The 20832-nt window shown below is 38.5% G+C and overlaps 1 protein-coding gene across 1 annotated transcript; it reads left to right on the forward strand.

The window, feature by feature from the left end:
• The first annotated feature begins 8234 nt into the window (after positions 1 to 8234).
• Positions 8235 to 20273, forward strand: LOC140242049 (solute carrier family 49 member A3-like). Its single transcript, XM_072321800.1, has 9 exons — positions 8235 to 8656; positions 11111 to 11269; positions 12572 to 12865; positions 13234 to 13368; positions 14182 to 14298; positions 16405 to 16557; positions 17412 to 17569; positions 19162 to 19388; positions 20017 to 20273. The coding sequence occupies exons 1-9, from the start codon at positions 8405 to 8407 to the stop codon at positions 20157 to 20159; spliced, it is 1638 nt and encodes a 545-aa protein (XP_072177901.1). The 5' UTR covers positions 8235 to 8404; the 3' UTR covers positions 20160 to 20273.
• Positions 20274 to 20832: the final 559 nt, after the last annotated feature.

Here is a 20832-nt window from a genome sequence, read left to right on the forward strand (position 1 = left end):
GTTTGCATTCGTGTGCGAAACTTACCAGAAGAATGGATTTCCCTGAAATGGAGCGAGAGTGTAAACTACTTTGCTATCTTGCATTGAAACAAAAAAAAAAAAAATGCAATAGATGTATACTAGACTAGGCACACTGCTATGTTCCAAGCAAGTATGTCTTTAGGTGACATTTGGAGACAATACTTGTTTGAAAAAAATGTGAAAATAGCAGCTAGAAGACAGGTGAGGAGTAAGGCTCATAGGATAATCTGGATGTTTTTTTGTGGCTGTGGAGTGTATTGTTGAAAAAGTCTACAAGACAACGGTGGTCGACCGACTGGTTGTCCAATGATTGCAGTGTTTGACAGGGATTCAACAGATTTCACTCTTGTTCCTCTTAGCTGCCCTTTTGAACTTCATCCAGGATAAGTCAGGGTTTTTTTATGGTTTATATATCAAGGAGTGATTTAAGACCATAGGTGACTTGAATCTACAATTATCATTCTGTTTGAACAATCGAGAATCGTTACCATGATACTTTCAGAGCAGTTTCAGTTTTGTGTTTGTGTACTTGTGTGTACTCAACATTTTGTGTATAGTGTACAGTGTAAATTGTAAATATTGGACAATTCCACTGTTGGCAAGCAGGCAAAGATATAATTTATTTTTACCGTGCGTTTTTGTAAGTTATTGCGTTTGCATTTACACGACTACTGAGCACTTCCATGCTGTGTTTTCTTCCGAGCGTTGCAATTAAGGGTGGGCGGCCATCTTTCTGAGTTTTTTTTTTGTTTTAGAGCACAAACCAATAATTTTATTGTAACAGTACCTGTGAAGTCTTTGTAGCCAACGCAGTGGGTACGTACCAGTATGCCACAGATTCTTTTCTCGGTATCGTGTGCTGGGTGGTCTGCTCGTAGTTGGGTTTTCATTCCATTGCTGCAAAAAAAAAAAAAATGGCAGCTTTCTGTGTCGCGTGTGTCCGATGTGATTTGATGATGCGCCGGACACGGAGCAGCAAGCGCTGGGGTCCGGTTTGTGAGGCCTCGGCAAATTTCTCTCTGTTGGAAGGAGATGTCTCCTTCTGTCTTAGTGAGAAATACATTTTGACCACGGTACTCTGGGCAGATGCTGTTGGTATACAATGTTCCAAAATATGACATTTGGGGGAGGGGATGGGTGAGGGGGAGGGGGATGTTTTTCTTTGTGGTTGAAATATGCCTGCCCCACCTCATATTCACCTCTAGCTTATCACCCCTGATCTTGCAAACTCTTTTGACTCTGACTTTAAATATCCTGTGCAACAGTCACTCTTCAAAGTGATCTTGTTATAAAATCTTGTTATAGATCTTGTTATAATGACAGTTAGTGCACCTTTTATATAGCAACACTGTCACACACCAAAGTAAATTCCAATGATACCTAGAGGTGGGTTATCCAGCCATCTTCTCAGATGGAAAATGAAACAAACCAACAAAACAAGGTGTAATTACAGGACAACTATACAGTTTGTTTGTTTTGTTTTGTATTTTGGTGTGAGAAGGCAATGGAAGTCCTTACTCCAGTTGGCAGGCATTGTCCACAGTAAAAAATCAAGATATAAAAGCAATTGAGACAACTGCTAATGGCTTTGGCAACAAAAACAAACCAAGAAAACAAAACAACCAAACACTCTGTCTGATGATTTGAGGTAAAAATGAAAAGATAGTAAATTGTTCAAAAGCATGCCCAGACATCAAGACATCTTAAAAAAAGAGGGATGATGTTGAACGATTATTTATATGTATTTTGGGTCCAGTTTACTATCCAGTTTGATTTCATATTTTAACTATATGTATTAGACAAGAAATAATGTGAAATATACATATATAAAAAAATATCTCAATGAAAATTTACTGCAGGTTATCTCATCTATGACTTTCAATACTGCTGCGTTATGCCAAGTAGAAATGTATCGTGCAACATACTGCTATCGTAATCGATCAGAAACTTACAAAAACTAATTACTGCATCCACAATTCTTTTTTAGACTCTTCAAGTTTATATGAAGAAGGTTTGGGAGCATGGTATATATCTCCATTTCAAGAGCTGGATGTATAGTAAAGATACTGATACAACACTATCCTGTACCTTATACAATACAAGACATTATTTTGAGATTTGACATACATGTAGTGTATACATCTGTGTAGTAAAAATTAGCCCCCAACTATAGTAAAATGTAAGGGAAAAATTGAGAAAAAAAGAAACAAAAAATTGTACGCAGGAGCATAATATATCAATGCTTTATCAATGCTTAAAAAAAAAAAAAGAATGACAGGTTTACAGGCTTGAAACTCGTATACCAATATGATTGAACTAAAAAAAAAAAAAAATCACAACTGAAACCACTAATGGGGTTAAAAAAAAAAAGTGTAGTAGTAATACAAAGTAATATGCATGATGTGTATTGGTTCTCAGCGGTAAAATCGTGTATTATTCCAAGTAAAATACACTCCGTAATTGATACCCAATAGTGGTATGTGTTGTGATATGTTATGACAAGATGTCAAGTGTTATTAGAATTAACACTCTCCAGATGTTTTTCATTTCGCATTCCAGATGTTGAAGTTTAAACCGCTGAGTTCGCAAAAGGCAGTGGTCATCATTAGCTTGCTTTGATTTAGGTAATGAGAAGATCAGCTTTATGTCTTGCAAATAAATGCAGGAGAAAGATTTTTTTTTTTTTCATTCACTGTCAGCCACTTATTAGGATTTGACCTTAACATTTAATCTGTTTTTGATCAGACTGGCTGAACTTGAACGAAACAGCATTTTTGATTGAAGATCACCATGATACTTGACAGAGAATGGCTGAATACGCTGCTGTCACCAGTTGTGCAGGTATATATGTGACCCGCTACAACAAAATGATCCTGAAGTCGGGCGAGGTCGATTATTTGAAAATTGCATGATATAATTCCCTAATCTTTCTGCTTTAGATTGATATATAACACATTGTATGAAAATAATCGGCTGCGGAGATATCAATGTTTAAAAGAGAGCATGTCGAGACGTCTGGAAAATCACTGTTTCGAGAAAAGCGCCCCAAAAGTCTTCCTTTCGACGCGATCGCGATCAACGGACACGCAAGTCAGCTTTCACCTCTGGACAATAGAAGGTAAGCCCTAGCAACCCCCGAAGAGTTCATTCAAGCACATCAGCGTCGGCGGTCTCCTCACCAACCAATCATTGACCAGGATGTGAGAAGCGGCTGAGCATAGCGCACCCCGCCCGCACGCACCAGTCGACTGGGCAGTGTGCGAGCTTCACGCTTCGGTTAGCAGCAAGCAGCAAACTGACCAATGATATCACTCTGGTCGTTGTTAGGGGCGGAACTTATCTGTGGCGCTCAATCCAAATTTTCGAACCAGTTTCTGCTTCGTTGAAACGCCAAAAAAACATGGCTCAGAAAAACGCTTTTTTTTTGGTCTTTCCTTTGATCATTTTGCTTCAAAATTTCGACAGATGATAGAAGACATGTTAGACTCCAATAATATATCAAAATCAGAAAATCGAAAGTTTTGACCAATTTTAATGCTCTGACTTCAAACTTGATTTTCACGGCTTCGACCGTGCGCGACTGTAGGACCTTTTTGTTGTAGCGGGTCACATATACAAAGAAAGACAGAGAACGTTATCCAGAAAGAAGCAAGTGATGTGAAAGCAACCCAACATGACATTTGAGAGAACATTGAGGGACAAAATGGTGAGAACGATGTGATCACTTTTAACCACTCACCATCCATATGTTGCGCCTTTTGTCAGCTCATGGCCTATCTTTTGGAGCTATCATGGTTAACAGACTTATTTTTGGTGCTGGCATTATACTTCCAAGCTGGTGTTGTGTAACGTTATCCCAGCACCACATCTTTGCATCAGCCAGTGTAAATGGTGATATGAGGAGGACATTACAGCCACAAAATGCAAAAGATGGGCTATGCTGATGGTGCTCGTGTAAAAGGATTTTGCAAATACAAACATTCACTTTGTTTCTCATCATTCCTCTTGCTACACTTAAAATTGTTATGATACAATGCCTTGCATTTTGCAACAGGAATCAGTTTTGGTTTTGCTGTTTGTCTTTTTCTCCCTAAATTAAGTCAAGGCATTTGAATAAACTGTCCACTAAAAAAAAAAAAATCTTAGCAGCAGCTGCATAGCCAACACCAGCTTGGCCTGCTGAGTTGTCTTACTGGCAAAAAAGCCCAAAAAACTATTCACTGCGCTGATTTGATATTCTTGTACTTCATGGAACATTGTACGTTATAAAATGGGCCTTAGAATCTCTGCAATCTGATCGGTCAATTGTCGTGCATTGATTTTACTGATCCACACTGAGCCATGCGTCTGGTAAAATCCGAACACATGGCTCAAGTCTTGTATGGTGTAGTAGGTGTACGGATGCATAATGGGGAAAATGGTTGTATTTCATGAATTTACGAGCCCATTTTATAACACAAATGATGCACAGGCCTATTTCGTGGATCAGTGAGAATTGGATGCTTTCGTTTAACTTTGGGACAGTCTAAAACCCAAAGTTCCAAAGTTCCAAAGTTAAACTCGCGCATCCAATTCTCACCAATCCACTCTGTCCTGTGCATCATTTTTATACTGAAGCCTTTCACTCCCACTATCAAGTGATCCTCACTGTCGATCACTGTTGTGATGATACCTTGCTGCTCGCCTTAATAGGCAGGCTGCTGTTGGACTGCGAGGAGACCAGCAGTTTGTCTCCGACATTTATGCAAACAAGATCAAAATCCAGGAGGTTATAATGTATCCAGGGTGTTCATTCAAAGATTCTCAGTGTGTGTGTGTGAAGTACCTGTAAGGCTGCCTTACAACACAAACAGCAATGAAGGCACTTTGAACATAATATATCGTGCCCGGGATGACAAGACCTTGTGTCTCAGTTGGCATGTGTATATATTTCAAATGTAACACAGTTTTGAGTTTAGACAAATCTGTCTGTCTGGAGGAGATTTTTTATCATTTTTTTTTTTTTTTTTTAACTTTAAAAAATTATGGCACTCCTCTGTAAAGGGAGATAGGGGATTCTGTGAAGCCAGACGTAGTTTCTGCAGAACATATCCCCGACAACAAGATACAGACCTAAGCTGTATCTTTCAGTCAATTTTGAGTATTGAAAATACTGATTTGAGCTTTAAAACACTATAATTGTGAATGTGATCCAAAACAATGTTTATACATTGATGTTATGAGAAAATATTGAGAAAATAAACAAGTTTTTTGCTGTTCTGAAAATTCATGATTTTGAGAGACGAGGTCTTGTCACCCCAGGGACGATATTCTCTTGGTATTTAGGGTTTCTGGCAAGTTAACAACAACACCAAAAAAAAAAGAGTATATTTTTGTGTTATCCAAGTATTTTGAAGTCCACGTCAGTTGAAAGAAAGTTTTCGAGGCTCTGGACATTAAGGAGGATGTGACAGTACACTGTATGTACCTTGGCTGATGAAAGAGGTAAAAGAATGCCAGCTGCTGTCGGTTGTTAGTTTTAATGTCTCACAACATAATTGTGTTTATAAGGTTTCGTTCTTGCCATTTTGATTCATTGTAATGATTTGCTTTCTAGACCCAGACGTTGGAATTTCAAGGATCGATGAAATCACCGTACGCAGAAGAAGTGAATTCCTATTCTTTCCATTAAATTCCCTCTGATGCCGTAGCTTTAACTGGTTTGCACGCAAGATTGTGCTGTAGGAAACGAGCAGTTGTAACATTTGCTCACGTATATGTTTGAATTCAAAGAGAGTGTATTAAATTCACTTATTTTGAAAAAAAATACCAACTTGCACTAGGCATGATTGTTGAGTGAACTGTAAGTGATGCTAGTACTTGAGAGATGGCTCCAAGGTTTCAAGAATTTGTGGAGGTGTTGAAAAAGAAAGGGATGCGGAAATCGGAAGAAAAGGTATTGTGTGTGAGGCTATGAGTGAGCGAGTGTGTGTGTGTGTGTGTGTGTGTGTGTGATGCTGTAACAGTGGTAACAGTGTTGCTGTGGTATGTGTGCCACAAGTGGGAAGTGTGTTGTGTTAACCTGTTGAGGACGGACTGATTTTGCCACTGAACACGCATTTGCCATAGACTCCTGCCCAAGTATACTCTTGACTCGTCCTCAGCGGGTAAAACGGGTATGTACCGGTAGTCATTACAGGAAATTGACAGGAGGGAAGTGTAATAATTCTTACATAAACATTCCTAAGCAAGTGATCGTCGTCAATACAGTACAATATAATGTATTATTGATGTTTAGTAAGCTCAAGAGTGCTTGCAAAATTTCAGAAATACATGTAGAAAATTTATACCTTAAAGGACAAGTTCACCTTCATAAACATAAGGATTGAGAGAATGCAGCAATATTAGTAGAACACATCAGTGAAAGTTTGAGGAAAATTGGACAATCGATGCAAAAGTTATGAATTTTTAACATTTTTGTGTTGGAACCGCTGGATGAGGAGACTACTAAGGCTCGTGATGTCATATGAGTACAACAGTATAAAGAAAATGTAAAGAAAATTCATCATATTTTCACTTTTTTTCGCATAATAAAAGAGCACTGGACTTGCCTCTTTCTAAAGGCAATGGGAATAATATTACCCGTAACATATGTCAGTAATGAGTCAAGAGAATGTGTACTTTTTTTTAAAGATGAAATTTTGTGAAATTCTCTTTATATTTTCCTTATATTGTTGTACGCATGTGACATCATACACTGCAGTAGTCTTCTCATCCAGTGGTGACTGCATAAAAACTTCAAAAATTCATAACTTTTGAAAGGATTGTCCGATCTTCCTCAAACTTTCAATGATGTGTTCTACTAATATTGCTATATTCTCTCAATCCTTATGTTAATGAAGGTGAACTTGTCCTTTAATAGACACAATTCAGAGAATAACAAATGAAAACAATTTTGAGCCAGCTTCAATCATTATTTGGACATCACGCAGTAGGTTCATGTAGACAAAAATATTACCTGGCAGTGTGCAGAGCTAGAGAGTGGATTAATTTGAAAGAAGATTTAAAGGAGTTTATGGATACAGATCATTTAATGATGAATGTGAAGTTATTCCACTGTTTTGGTGCAGCAACTGTGAAGGTCCTATCACCAGCTAGATTTAATGTTCTGGGTGAGGATGAAACAGATTGGGGCATCTATAATGGTGCATTACCCTCCTAGAAAAAAAGACAAAGAAAAAGAGCAATGGTAATAGATTACATGATTCTAACCTGCCCAGGAAAGTGTCTCCCCGACAAGCAAATGCTATGAATAATTATCATGCATTTATTTACAAATTGTTCTCTTTCTAACTCTCTGGCTTAGGATCAGATCTGAAAAAGATGTACAGTTAAAGTAAATGCTTATTGACTAAACAACTTGATTTATCTCTTTCACTGGTTAGAAAAAAAAAAGACGCATGGTTGCATAAACAAGAAAGGCAGTTGAGAAGTATATTGGCAGTCTTTTTGAGGACCTGCATCTCACACATATAATTTGTTTGGGGTTGTTGTTGTTGTTTTTTTTTTTTTTTCTATTCAAGTTTTGAATTAAATTTGGCTGTGGCATGAAATTTCAGGCACAAACCAGGGAAACAATAAATGAGCATTAGAACTAGCTCAGAGTTTAATCATTAAAGAAATGAAAAAGGTAAAAGCAGTTAAGTACCGTACAATATACATGAACACAAGTTCTGGTTTGTTTTTTTAATATGTCAGAACCAAATACAAATCATATGACACACAGAGAAGTGATCTATTCCTTTAAAGAAAAATACCCAATCAAATACAGACTTCACTCCCAGTTCACAGGAGTATTGTACATGTAATAAACTTATGAATCCACATCATGTGCTACTCTTTTCATGTGACGCGTGCCAACTGCGTGTGGAGTGATGAACCACGCCCACACAACTCGCGCCTTTGTAAATTCTTGCTTCAGACCATAGAGCTGTAGCTCTATGCTTCAGACCGACCGTGGAGCGTACGGTGAGGTGGTTCGGGTTGTGATCTTATGTGGAGTAGGCCTACCCAAAGGTAAACAAACCATTCGGGCATTTACACCATGACGCGAACCCGTTACCCCTTGTGCTGTGTGGGTGTGTGCCTGTGTGTGTCTGTGTGTTTTCCGTTGCAGTAGAGTCACAACAAAAACACTCCATTCATGATCATCAAGCAATCAAGCTCAGCTCAGAGAAGCGGGAAAGCACCCGGCATCAATAGACGTGGGATCTAGATCTCATCGCCAAGCTCGGCAAATGTACCATTCCATTTAAATAAACCCGGGGACGATTTTGGCGTCTTTAATACGTCTCATGAATAACTATTTACTGCTCGACCAAGCAAGAAAGAGACGCATCTGGGCATGAAGGATTACGGGTGTACCAGTAGTATGCAGGTTGAGCCGCCGCAGGTTCCCGGCGATTGTAATGGGACAGGGAGAGCTGCATTAGTGGAGGTGAAGACAGAATTTATGATGGCTGACTCTCAAGATCACAGTTTGAGTGCAGACAGTGCCGATAGCAGGCAAGATTTGGTGCCGTCGCCTTTCAAGACGTACAAGAGAAGATGGTATATTCTCTCGACGATGGCTGTTTTGAATATATCCAACGCAATGGTGAGATTTTTTTGAAACTTTGAAGCGAAGTTATGCAGCATTAATTTAGGACCGCACAGCGCTAGCAAGCGGCTTGTGATGGTATTTAATAAAGGGGGGTGTGTACAGTTCTGGTTGAGGTGAGGATTTAGCTTTTAAACCACTCTATGAGATGTCAAAGAATATGCAATTATAAGGGTATCAAAAGTTTATTTGATGAAAATCGGTTTTGAAATGGCTGAGATATCCAAAAACAAGGTGAAACAAAAAGAGATCCTAATAAAGCTAGGCGTTGCCTGTTGCCTTTTATCATTATCACTTTCTTGGATATCTCAGCCATTTGAAAACCAATTTTCATCAAATAAACATTGAATCCTTCTTAAAATCACATGGTCTTTCATATTTTAAAAGAGTTTTCTCATTATCTCACTGTGTAGGAATGTTATGAATCCCCATTGCACGTCCCAATTTCCCATTGCACGTCCCCATTGCACGTCCCAATTTAAACAAGACTCTAGCTGCCGCATCAGCGACATACCCCCATGCAATGGCGATGCCAGTGCCTGTGCATTGGGAGAGTGTGTGGCTTCTTCTCCATAGCCATATAGGCCCTAAAAGCACATGACATCACTCATGGGATCACCAGTTTTCGATGAGTCTTATTTTCCCTCATTCATTTGAAGTGAAATCATTGCCAGTTGCAGTCATAAGGCCAAGTAAAAAAAGAAACCAGTTTCTCGTCCTCGCGCGCATCGATTTTGGCCGCCGCATCGATTTTTTTACTATTTACTATTTTCAAAATGGCGCTGAAAATACCGAGAAATTCATAATTCTCGTCCCAGCCCGCTCCACGCCGGCATCGATTTTCAGTTGCTGAATCAACTTTTTTTATATTTACTATTTTTATCGGCCGCCGAAAAAAGAAATTGACAATAATATTCACCTACCAATGGTGATGTCTCATTTCTAATTACGCCTTGCGTCCTCTACTTAGCTGTAGTACAGCTGTAGCTTCTGTAGTGCGTATGTAATAACGCATGCATTTCACACTGCTCCACAAAGCAGTCGAACTGTAGTTGGATGGGCGGGCCGCGGGCGGGCCTGGGCTGTGATGTACAGCGCACTCGGTACGTCGTGAACGCGATAGCGGCAACATTTTTGCGAACAATCGCTGTTATTCCATGCGTATTTCGCGCATTGTTCGTATTTTTCCCCGTTTCTCATATTTTAGGCGGATGAATTGTACTGTACAAATGCTTGTGAGGATTGTATGGAGTTTGTATACATTTTCCTGTCATTGTGACTATGTGCATGTGCGTGCAGTGTCGGAAGGTACGGTAATGCAGTGGCCGTGCCGCACCGTTTATTGGCAAAGTGTGCGTGTCTGTAGCTGTGTAGAGGCCCGTACACTCTGCTCTGTAACGTTGCATCTGACGGCGATGTATTGTTATATTTTGAAGATAAAATGAATGCGCTTTTCCAGCAAATGTAGAATTATTAAATGGGTGTATCTACAAAATAAATAACTTTTCCACGGATTCTGGTTTGTCTCGTGTTTCTGCGGGATACTTTTCTGTACGATGTAAATTCACGGACACGGCCGTGAGTCGTATCATCTGTAGTGTGGTATACAATCATTCATTATCCAAATGATGAGTGATTATCAAATGTCTTTTTAGAACATGAAGAAACATCTTTAAATGTTTAATGCTATAATGCCATATCAGTATCATTTTGACATCCATCTGCAATTGTACAAGCCAGTTTCCAGTTGAATGTGCTACAATTGTACTGTGAAGAAATGCAGATACATACCAGCTGTGTGGACACAAAAAGTCACAAACACCAATGATAAATAAAGCAGTGTTTTGAATATCATGGAATTTATTTCAGTCGTACATTTGTTGAAAGACCTGTTTTATACCTGTTTCAATTAATAGCACAATACATCAGAATTGCAAGTACACTGGTATCAGAAATGCCATTACAACACTAAATACCAGTTTTAAGATGGTCATTTTCCCTTGACATCTGTAGTGGAAAGAAAAAGCAAATGTATTTCTGCATGCATGTAGTTTCATTTCAAGTATGGTACATATATATATTTGTTTGAAAATGCACAGAGTGCAGGCAAGACATACACTTGGGACCTGGTCTCTCATAACACAGCTACCAGAGTGACATTTCATTTCATAAATTGGATATAGAAAATAGTAAAGCCCTCTCTCGTTACCTTTCTCAGAATTACCGGACGAGAAACACATATTACTTTCATTTTGACAATCTTCGAAAAAATAGTAAGATATCAAATAGTAAGGACCTCCCTCATCGCCTTGCTCAAAAAACCCGGACGAGAAACTACTTTCTTTTTTTACTTGGCCTAAATAAAGGTTCCTTTTTCTTTTGTAATGAAGGCAGGCAGTTGAAAGTGAAAGTGAAATCATATATCTATCTCACTGTGTTCTTCTCTTGCAGTCATGGATTTGCTTTGCAGCGGTGACAAACTTCACTGCAGAGTATTTTGAGGTTTCCATCGATGCTGTCAGCTTCTTTTCGCTCGTCTTCCTAATTGTGTCGATCCCTGGGGGCTTCCTGGCGGCGTGGGAATTGGACACGTATGGGCTGCGTCTAGCGGTAATGTAGATTCTATAGAATAAAACATTGAAATCTTTGTGCAGAAATGAAATGCCTTTGCTAAGTCACAAACAATCTGAATGATATGAACAACATTTTTACAGCATTTGCCCTTGATGCCAACCTCTTCTGGAAAAAATAAACAATACAGGAAAATTGTTTGACTTGTTGCCCTTCAAAAGTCAAAAGTTTTTTCTTGAATGTGAATGACATGATAAACAAATGAAATTGCAAAGAAAAAATGTTTTGTGATTTGACTGACATAAAATAGACTGTAGTTTCATGTAATACATTTGACTAGAAATGTGAAATGATAACAACTCATCAGAAAATGTTAATTATTCAATATACTGACAAGTAGGTTTACCATCATGTTAACCTCTAACATGAAATCATATGTTAGATAATTTCTGTTGTCTTCAATTTGATTATAGAGTCATGAAGTCATGGATAGCAAACTTAAACCAGTTTGCATCATGCCAGCTTGCAGGAAATCAAAACCCAAATATGTAATATGTATACATTGTATATATGTATTCAGTTTTCTAGCATAGTGAAAGAGCACTTGACTTTACGCTTTCAGAAAGCAGGTAGAATGATATTTCCCTTAAAATATGTCAGTGATAAGTCAATGAAATATGTACTTTTAATGAAATATGAAATTTTGGGGAATACTTGTATCTTTATATTGTCCATAATGACATCACGAACTGTAGTTGTCTTAGAATTTATATCCATTGATGTCAGCACTGAATCTTTGAAGATCGGGGATTCATAACTTTGGAATGGATCGTCCAATTTTCCTCAAACTTTCAATGATGTGTTCTACTAAGATTGCTGCTTTCACTCAATCCACATTTCTCTTTGGGTTTTGGTTTCCTTTGTATTCTAGTTTGAAAAATGTAATGCATCATGTTTTGAAACAGCTTCGCATATCTGATGTGAAAAAGGAGGGGGTACATGCATATATCTTGTTCATTAGTGTTGTCATTTGCCATAATATCCATTGTCTTGCCAAGGGAAGAATGTGATGGTTTTAGTGTCACTGGAAAGAAATGTTTTCTTGATGTAGATATGAATAACAATAAGACGAAGGAACATTTCTAAAGTGAGTTCAAACTTTAGTGGAGTAGAAATCAACCTGTTTCCAACCATGATGGATGTTGACAAATCTCTGTTATGTTTCTGGTAAGCATTTTTACCATGTTGTAGTGTTATTCAAATATCACTGAGCCCCAGAGTTTGCTATGTGAATAAAACAGGTTTAAAGGAGAATGATCTGCATCATGCTGTGATCTACAGATTGTTGGTGGAGCGTGGCTAAACTTTTTCGGCAATTTGCTGCGCTACCTCGGCACCGTTTTCGGAATCCCACCCACCTCCCAGTACGCCGTGGCCATGGTCGGTCAGACGATGTGTGCTATGGCCCAGCCTTTCCTCCTCTTCTCACCAACCAAGATGGCCGCTCTGTGGTTCCCCGACAACCAGCGCGCCACCGCAAACATGCTGGCCTCCATGGCCAACCCTCTGGGTATCCTCATTTCATTTGCTCTCTCTGCTGGCCTGGTCAGCTCCGCATCACATATCCCTCTTATGGTGAGTCCTGCTGAACATACGCCTGTTTCCATAGGAACAAAGCATGATAATTTATGGCCTTGTGTTATGTAAGTCTGTCTTTTATTTTGTCTTACTGATAGTTATGTCTTTGATGTAATGATTGCCATGTTAATACTGTCAACAGTAGAGGATAGGAATATAGTAAAAATAGGAAGGATTCGTATATATAGATTCATGAATTGACAATTCTTTGAAAAAAAAAAAGCTTGGTTAAATATTTCATTTTTCAACTTTAATACTAGCAATTAATGACAAGTTGCTGGCTCATCAGGAATGTTTAAAGTTGCAAAGTTTTGAAGAGCTCTGTCTTGATAGCCATTCTTGCCTTGTTTTGCCCTTTCTGACAGCTTGGAGTGTTTGCAGTGCCTGCTGCCATCGGTGTTGCCATGGCAACCCTTGGGGTGTGCAGTAGTGCCCCACCCACCCCTCCTTCTCCGAGTGCAAACAGCAAACATGAGCGTTTCTCAGAAGGATTCAAGAAGGTGAGTGGACCAATTCCCGCTTCTTGGAAAAAAAAAAGAAAATATGAAGCAGTACAAGGTATTTTCACCACAGAAGTTCAGGTTGGAGGAAGTGAAACATATCATGTTTTTATCTTGGGCCAAGTAGAAAAGTGATGATATTTCATTTGTTTCCTCTTCATAATGAAATATTGTATACTTACAATCATATGTTTTTCTTAATATCTGAATGATTATAATATAATCATTACCAAACATATTATGTGAATATTGAAAAAAAAAAAGCATGAATTGTATGTAAAATGTGACTGGATGAGCACATGAGTAATTGTAGACTTGTTTGGTAATTTGATAATTTTCCATACAAGGAAACTAGTTTGTGCGAAGCAGATGAGAAAATATATGCATGTGTTATACGGGTAATCATATGCAAACAATTTGCTTATACCTGCAAAGACCAAAGCAAAACTGTTAGGCCTACCAGAGTTAGAGTGTACAAGAGTCTAAGATAATCTTATCAGTGATGCCTAAAAAAAAAAAGAAAAAGGGAAAAAAAGCTGGTGTGCAATTGCATTCTAAAAGTGTCTACTTTTCACAAAACTATGTTTGTTCATTTTTCTGCCCCTCACCCCTGAAATCATGCTCTTATGATTCATCTTGCACAAAATGTTACCGGTACCTGTTATTAAAGTTTGAAATGTAAAAAACATTGTCATTGATTTGTCTATAGGAGTGTGTTGGCTTGTCTCTTATTCAGTTCAGTGTTTTCCGCCCTCATTAATAGGTTGGTTTTTTTTTTCTTCCAATGTCTCCATCTTTCATTTACTACTTCAGTGTATGAAGAACAGGCCGTTCTGGATCCTCATTTTCTCCTTCGGGGCAGGGTACGGAATCTTCAGCGCTGTTAGCACGTTCGTGGAAGTCATAGTCTGTCCAATCGGCTTCAACGATGTAAGTAATGACTTTTAATTTGACCCATCAAACTGAATCTCGCCGCAGAAATTATCATCTTTCCTCATATTCAAATTGACAACTCAGAATGTTACTGTGCACGTACATCTTATATTGGAGAAAGATTTGCCGCGCAGATGGTTACTTTTACTAAATATTTACAAAATCAGAGAGCAGTTTACAAAAACAACAAGCACCCCAAAGGAAGGCGATTTCAGAATGCAATTTGATCTTAGATCTTCCAAAATATTTTGCAAATTTTGTAATCAGCTATGAATGTCTATTGATTCAAAGAAAGTTTATGAAATTTCTGAAATTGAATTAAACAGTTACTTCCAAACAACAACAAAAAAATGAAAGAGAAAGTTTTGCTCTGCCTTACCGAATCTGGAGCCGTACAACAGTAAGACTCTACCGTAAAAATTTTGATAGAAATATACCACACATAATTTTGAGTCTAAAGCAGTCCTGTACACTAAGTTCGTCTGCCAAACACACTTTTGTGACCAAAAGCTTTGAACTTCGATCGCTGAAACTGAAGTACAAACACTTGATAGGTACCAGGGTAGTCTGCTTGCCAGTCTGCCATATACATGCAATGACAACAGGCACACGTGAATAGTACTACCACAAATAAACAGAACTCTGTGATACCGTGAACAAACAATCGAGTGCTTGCTCACACCAAGGCAAATGTCTGCAGATGGCAGTGTGGAGGGTAAAGAAGGTAGTTTGCTGCTTATCAACCCCCTCCACTTCATTAGCATACACATGTCATGATATTTTTGACAACGGGGTGAATTGGATGTAAATATCAAGTTTTAATTAGCGTAATTGACTTCTGGACTTCGTACTCTGTCTCTACTCAGGTCGTCGTCAGATGGAGAAGAAAACAAATTTGTGGCGACCGTTCTAGCTGCATTTGTATGATGTTCGGTCCTTTCTGTTTTAAGTTGCTCTTTATTTGCTTTAGTCGCTCTCCATTATAAAAAAAAAAAACAGTTAACAGTTCAAAAAGCTTGAATGTCAACTGTTCATAGCACATGAAAGCCTAAAATGAATAAACCATGGATATTGAGAGGATATGAACTATTGTGTTAAATGTGACACAATAAATGGGAAGGAACAATCCCATACAATTGGTTTGCACCTTTGAACTTTCATTGATTCATGCACCATGAATGGGACTTTATGTAAGATATAGCCACAAAGAGAAGACATTTTGGTATTAATGATGATAAATAATAATAATAATGGTAACAATGTTTCAATTTTGATATAAGTATCTGAGAGGGATAGAGAGATCAAAATTATGGATGGACAAAAGAATAAAGATAGCAACACTGATATAATAATAATGATAGATTAATTCTGATAATAACAGTGATAAAACTGACTGTATCAAGTCAGTATCATCAGAGAGAGAGACAAAACTTATGGATAAATAGAAGAATAAGAATGATGACAATGATAATGATGATAATACACAATCTTCTAAAGCACAGACACTAGATAAACATATCGTTGTCGGGATGACAAGACCTTGTATCTCAAATTTTGGTGAAGATGACCTTTTTTTTTTTTTTTTTGAATAATATGGTCAGATAATCAGTTAAGTGATGTCCTGTCCAAATCATAGCTGTCTTATCCCCAAAATGAAGCCACCGCAGCATGTCCAAGGAAAGATTATCCCATTTTATGTAGTGCTTTGGCTGCCATGTTTATTGTTTGTAACTTTTTTTTTCCTCTCGTAAGCATTTGACATTTTTGAGATACCGTATGTACAAGCTACCGTACTGAAACAAAACAAGAGAATAGACAGGTAGATAAAAATACAAGGTTTTGTTGCCCCAGCAACGATATGCTACAGCAGTGCAAGAGCTCATGATGTACAATTGTACTTGATGTCACAAAACTATGAATGATGTTGAAATGACTCTATCCCGAAGAGCTGTTTAGTAATCAGGAAAAAGGGCTTGGAAGAAGGGAATCAGAGAAATAAATCAGTGTCAAGATAATCAGCAATCTATCTCCTCCCAATTCCCTTGCCCTATACTGTCCACCCTGTTCGTTCTCACTCTCTCTCTCTCTCTGTACTCCATCCAGAACTTTGCCGGTCTAGTCGGAGCCCTGATGCTGGGTGCTGGCTTGCTCGGTGCCGTCATCATGGGGCTCATCGTCGACAGGACCAGAGCCTTCACTCCCGTCGTCAAACTGTGCTACGCCGGCGCGATGCTGTTCCTGGTAGTTTTCTCCATCGTGAGTGTCGCTAGGCGACGTGATTGTCTTTTGGATGATGTGCGTGCGTGAAGATTGCATGTACTGCTCAATTTTGTGTGAGAACTTTGAAGTAGATTCCACATCTCGGTTGAACTTACACAAATGAACTGAGAGTTTTCCTTTGTTAACTGTATTTTTTCAGTGCTTTATGGAAACACAGCATTGCAAAGCACTGTATATTTGTACGTTGTTGTTATGATGTATTCTGATCATTGCTTGAAATAAAAAAGCAAACACAAGAGATCATTCAAATCTATTTTCAGGACCAAGTAGGGATTTGTACCTGATGGTGTTTGCATGTGCATAAGCTTCCTCCTAATGTTTGCCAATATCTGAGTGTATGCATTACATATTTTTGTTTGTTTGTTTGTTTGTTTTTTGTATAATGGAAACTATGAGCTGGTATACATGTATTTGATATGGTTTAAAACCGAAATAATTTGAATGATTTTCAAGCTGGCTGTATCTTCATTTTAGATCAAAATCTTTGAAAAAAAGTTACCAGTTGCTGTCTGCTTTGTCACATGGCATGTGCCATCTACATGTAGTTAGTGCAAAACATCATATTGTAAAAGTAGATATTTTTGTGCGAGCAATTTTAGCACTAGTCTGGTATTAAAGATGAATTTTACATGATTTTATTTTTTGCAGAATCAAAATATGACATAATATGACGTATGACAAGCAAAAAATATGCATGTTTTCTTTTCACACTAGTTTCACGTCATGCGAAATGCGTGAAAATTCCACTTTTACAGTACATTGATATTGAAATTATTCTTATGAAACTACTGGTGGTCTGTCTGACATTTGCTTGGTGACCTCTTGTTCAGTCATCTCAGTTTGAATCCGCCGGTGTTGGACTGCTCATTGGCGGAACTGGGCTGGGTCTCTTTGGTCTGGCCCAGTTTGCCATATCCCTGGAGCTGGGGGTGGAGTGCACCTACCCCGTTGCCGAGGGGACCAGTGCCTGTCTGCTACAGGTGTCAGGGTAAGTCCTGTCCATCAGACCTCCTGCCAGAGAGTGTCTGCTGTTGGGCAAAGCAGCGACATCACTTACCTTGTACAATCCAGCCTCTCTTATCCGGCCTCCCTTTATCCGGATCTTTCTATTATCCGCATGGGATCTCAGCGTGATTTTTTTTTCTCTCTCCAATCTGATGATTACAGGAGAAAGGGGGATTTCTCAAACAAAATTCCCACACAAACTCATATGAACTACATATTATTCTCAACAAAATGAACATATGTTCACATCTAATTTTCATCTGAATAGTATGCATTTACACATTCACTACCCCCAAATCACTGCAAGAATGTGGACAGAAAACTTGTCATTATTGGCCGAGGCAAGGTACAGGCAGTTGTTCTTGGGCAGCTGAGTCCTGTATTAAACATATAGTCTCTCAAATCCAGCCAAATCCCTTATCCGGATTAATGCCAGTCCCGACTTGTCCGGATACAAGAGGTTGGACTGTATGTGGAGTATGAGTGAAAGGGATCTTGGGTGAGGTACACATCATATGACCTTGATTGGACTATGTCCATCATTACTCCGCATGGTCATAGGGGTAAAACATAGTTCTTAGAGGGGCTCAAAAATATCTTCCACTATTTGAAATTTGCTTGCAATATATTATATATATATCAAAAGGGTATACTGTAGAAGTTAGTATTTTTTGCGGGACCAATTTTTCACGCTCAGCTGGGTAGGAAGAGTTTCGCATGTTCATAATTCCTGGGATCAAGACAGCAACTACTGGAACATACGGCAAGCAAACATATTTGTGTGCTTTCATTTTCATGCTAGTTTCTGGCTGCGCAAAATGCATGAAAATTTGAACACCATAGAAAATTTCCATTTTCACAGTAACAAGAAACTTGTCAAGCTGACTGTGATGTGACAAGATAATTAGTTGTTTTGGAGTATTTTGTGATCAAAACATGAAATGATTTAGATCGAAGTGTCCAGCTTTTATTCCTGAAGCTGGTTTATAATTAATTATGGCTAAGTGGGAACTAGCAGCAGCCCTTGACCGTTGAAACTTTCATTTGACTTTGTCCACTCAACCAGTTGATTAAAATGTGCTCTATCAATATGGAAGACATGATTTGAGTGACAACACATTCATTTTATTGTGGAGCTGCTCCACTTACTGATTCTGATTCTCTCACAACACATCTTCCAACATGCTGTTAATTTACTCTATTTGTCATATATATTGCAGGGTTTTTATTTTCATGAATTTTGCAAGTTGGGTTCTATAGCAACACATGAAAATATTAACTCTTGACTGATTCTGACATAAATGTGATGTGAACATGTACATTTTTCCACTCATTACTGTACCTGTACTACAGGATTGTGAATTTTGCATCTTTCAAAATTGTATGGAAGTTTTGATTCACAAAAAAATCAGATTTGCTATTGAAATGTATGGCATACATTACCAGAGGCAGAGTAGATTGGGGGATGAATGCACATTTCTTTGTTATCACCACACACCTATTTCTGTGTTACTCATTTAATTATCTTTAATGTTGTTGAGTGCAATTACAAGGTACTTCCTTTTCTCATTTCAGTCAGTTTCAGGGGATGATTCTGATTCTGATAGCCCAGTTTGGAGCGAGAGCCATCCCAGTCACAAACGTGCCGGACCAGGAGTGCATAGACCTAACCGTTCTCAATTCCACAGTGCTGCCCGACAACATCACCACTACCGTGGCAACCGCATCAGGTCTGCTGTCGACAATGTTCGGCAGTACAGCGATGCCGGAGACAGAAATACCAACAGTGCAGGATTTGACCAGTGAGCAAAAAAAGAATCTTTATTTGATAGATGACTTGTCTTCTGGCTGCACAAAGTTAGTGTCTTGTTTTGTTTGTTTTGTTTGTTTGTCTGATGTTCACATTTTCACGACGTACACCATCATTTTGGTGATGATAGTCATTTGTCGATTTATTTGAGTATTTTCATATACTGTGAAAGAAATTTTCGCAGAGTTGAAATTTTTTGTGCATTTCGCGCAACCAGAAACTGCCACGAAAAGAAGAGCACACAAATATTTTTGCTTGCCATATGTTCCAGTAGTTGATGTCTTGATCCTGCTGAATAAAAAACACATAAAACTCATTTAACCTGGCAGAGGGCAAAAAGTTACTCACACAAAAATATCCACTTTTACAGTACGATTTGCTGAATCAAAATACACTGAAGTGGTAATGAGGGGAAAAAAAAATCTGAATATGTTTTTAGTGTCCTGAGTCCACATTACATTTCAATTGACACTAAAAGGCAAACAAGGTTAGAACAAACTGCCAGAAGAAGCTGCCTGTTTGATTTCCTTCCCCCCCCCCCCTTCACAACTGTCTAAAAGAAAATCCCTGGTACTATGAGGTTTGACCTTTAACCTTTGACCCCTCCCATTCATCTGCAGTTCCCTTGTTTGTGTATGCTGGCTACGGTGTCCTGGTCACTCTGGTGCTTATACTCTTCTTCCGCACCAAGTATCATCGTCTAGAGGAGGAGACTGCCGCCAGGAATCCCACCGACGGTATCGTTTCGAGTGTGGTCACTTAGAGCACTGGGTTCAAAGGTCAGATGGGGTCATTGGTAGAGGATGAAGAAAGGAGAAGTGGTGCCAGCTAAGAGTTCAAGCTCTCCAACAACATTTTTATTTTTAAGTCATTATTGTACAAGGGGCTGTAGAAAACATTTTTTTCTTTTTTTTTCTTTTTTAGTATGGGGGTGCATGCTGGGGGGGGGGGGGGGGCAAAAACAAATGTAGTGCTCATGATTAGATCATAGGTCAATGTTTTCTAGTGTTTGGATTTTCTTTCCATTTTTTTTTTTTTTTTTAAATGTATGAGTCAAAATTATGGGGGAACTGCAGCCCACTTCCCAAGCAATCATGAGTTTGTATGATCTTTGTAGAACCCTGAGCTTGCTATACCAGTAGAATGAACAAAAAAAAAAGGGGGGGGGGCCAGAATGATGTCTGCTAACAATTTGTCTCTCTCTCTCTCTTTCAAAAAGAACAAGAGAGGAAAAAAAAAAAAAAAGAAGAGAGAGAGATATCAATTGAACTGACAGGTAGGATCACAATCAGTACCTAACCCACCAAGTCTGAGAAATTTCGCTGCATATCTCACACCCGAGAAAGATTATTGGAAACGGGGTGAATTCATCAATAAGAAAACTGGCAGTTTGAGAGAGAAACAAACTTTAATCGTCTTAAGATGTGCTGGCAGTT

Source organism: Diadema setosum, chromosome 18 (assembly GCF_964275005.1).
Source record: "Diadema setosum chromosome 18, eeDiaSeto1, whole genome shotgun sequence".
NCBI lineage: Eukaryota > Metazoa > Echinodermata > Echinoidea > Diadematoida > Diadematidae > Diadema > Diadema setosum.

Bases quoted from the DNA above. Each gene is read 5' to 3' on its own strand.
- LOC140242049 (XM_072321800.1), top strand. From the start codon at position 8,405: ATGAAGGATTACGGGTGTACCAGTAGTATGCAGGTTGAGCCGCCGCAG. The intron at 16,558-17,411 runs GTGAGTGTCGCT...CCTCTTGTTCAG, and splicing joins TCCTGGTAGTTTTCTCCATC to TCATCTCAGTTTGAATCCGC. The intron at 19,389-20,016 runs GTGAGCAAAAAA...ATTCATCTGCAG, and splicing joins AACAGTGCAGGATTTGACCA to TTCCCTTGTTTGTGTATGCT.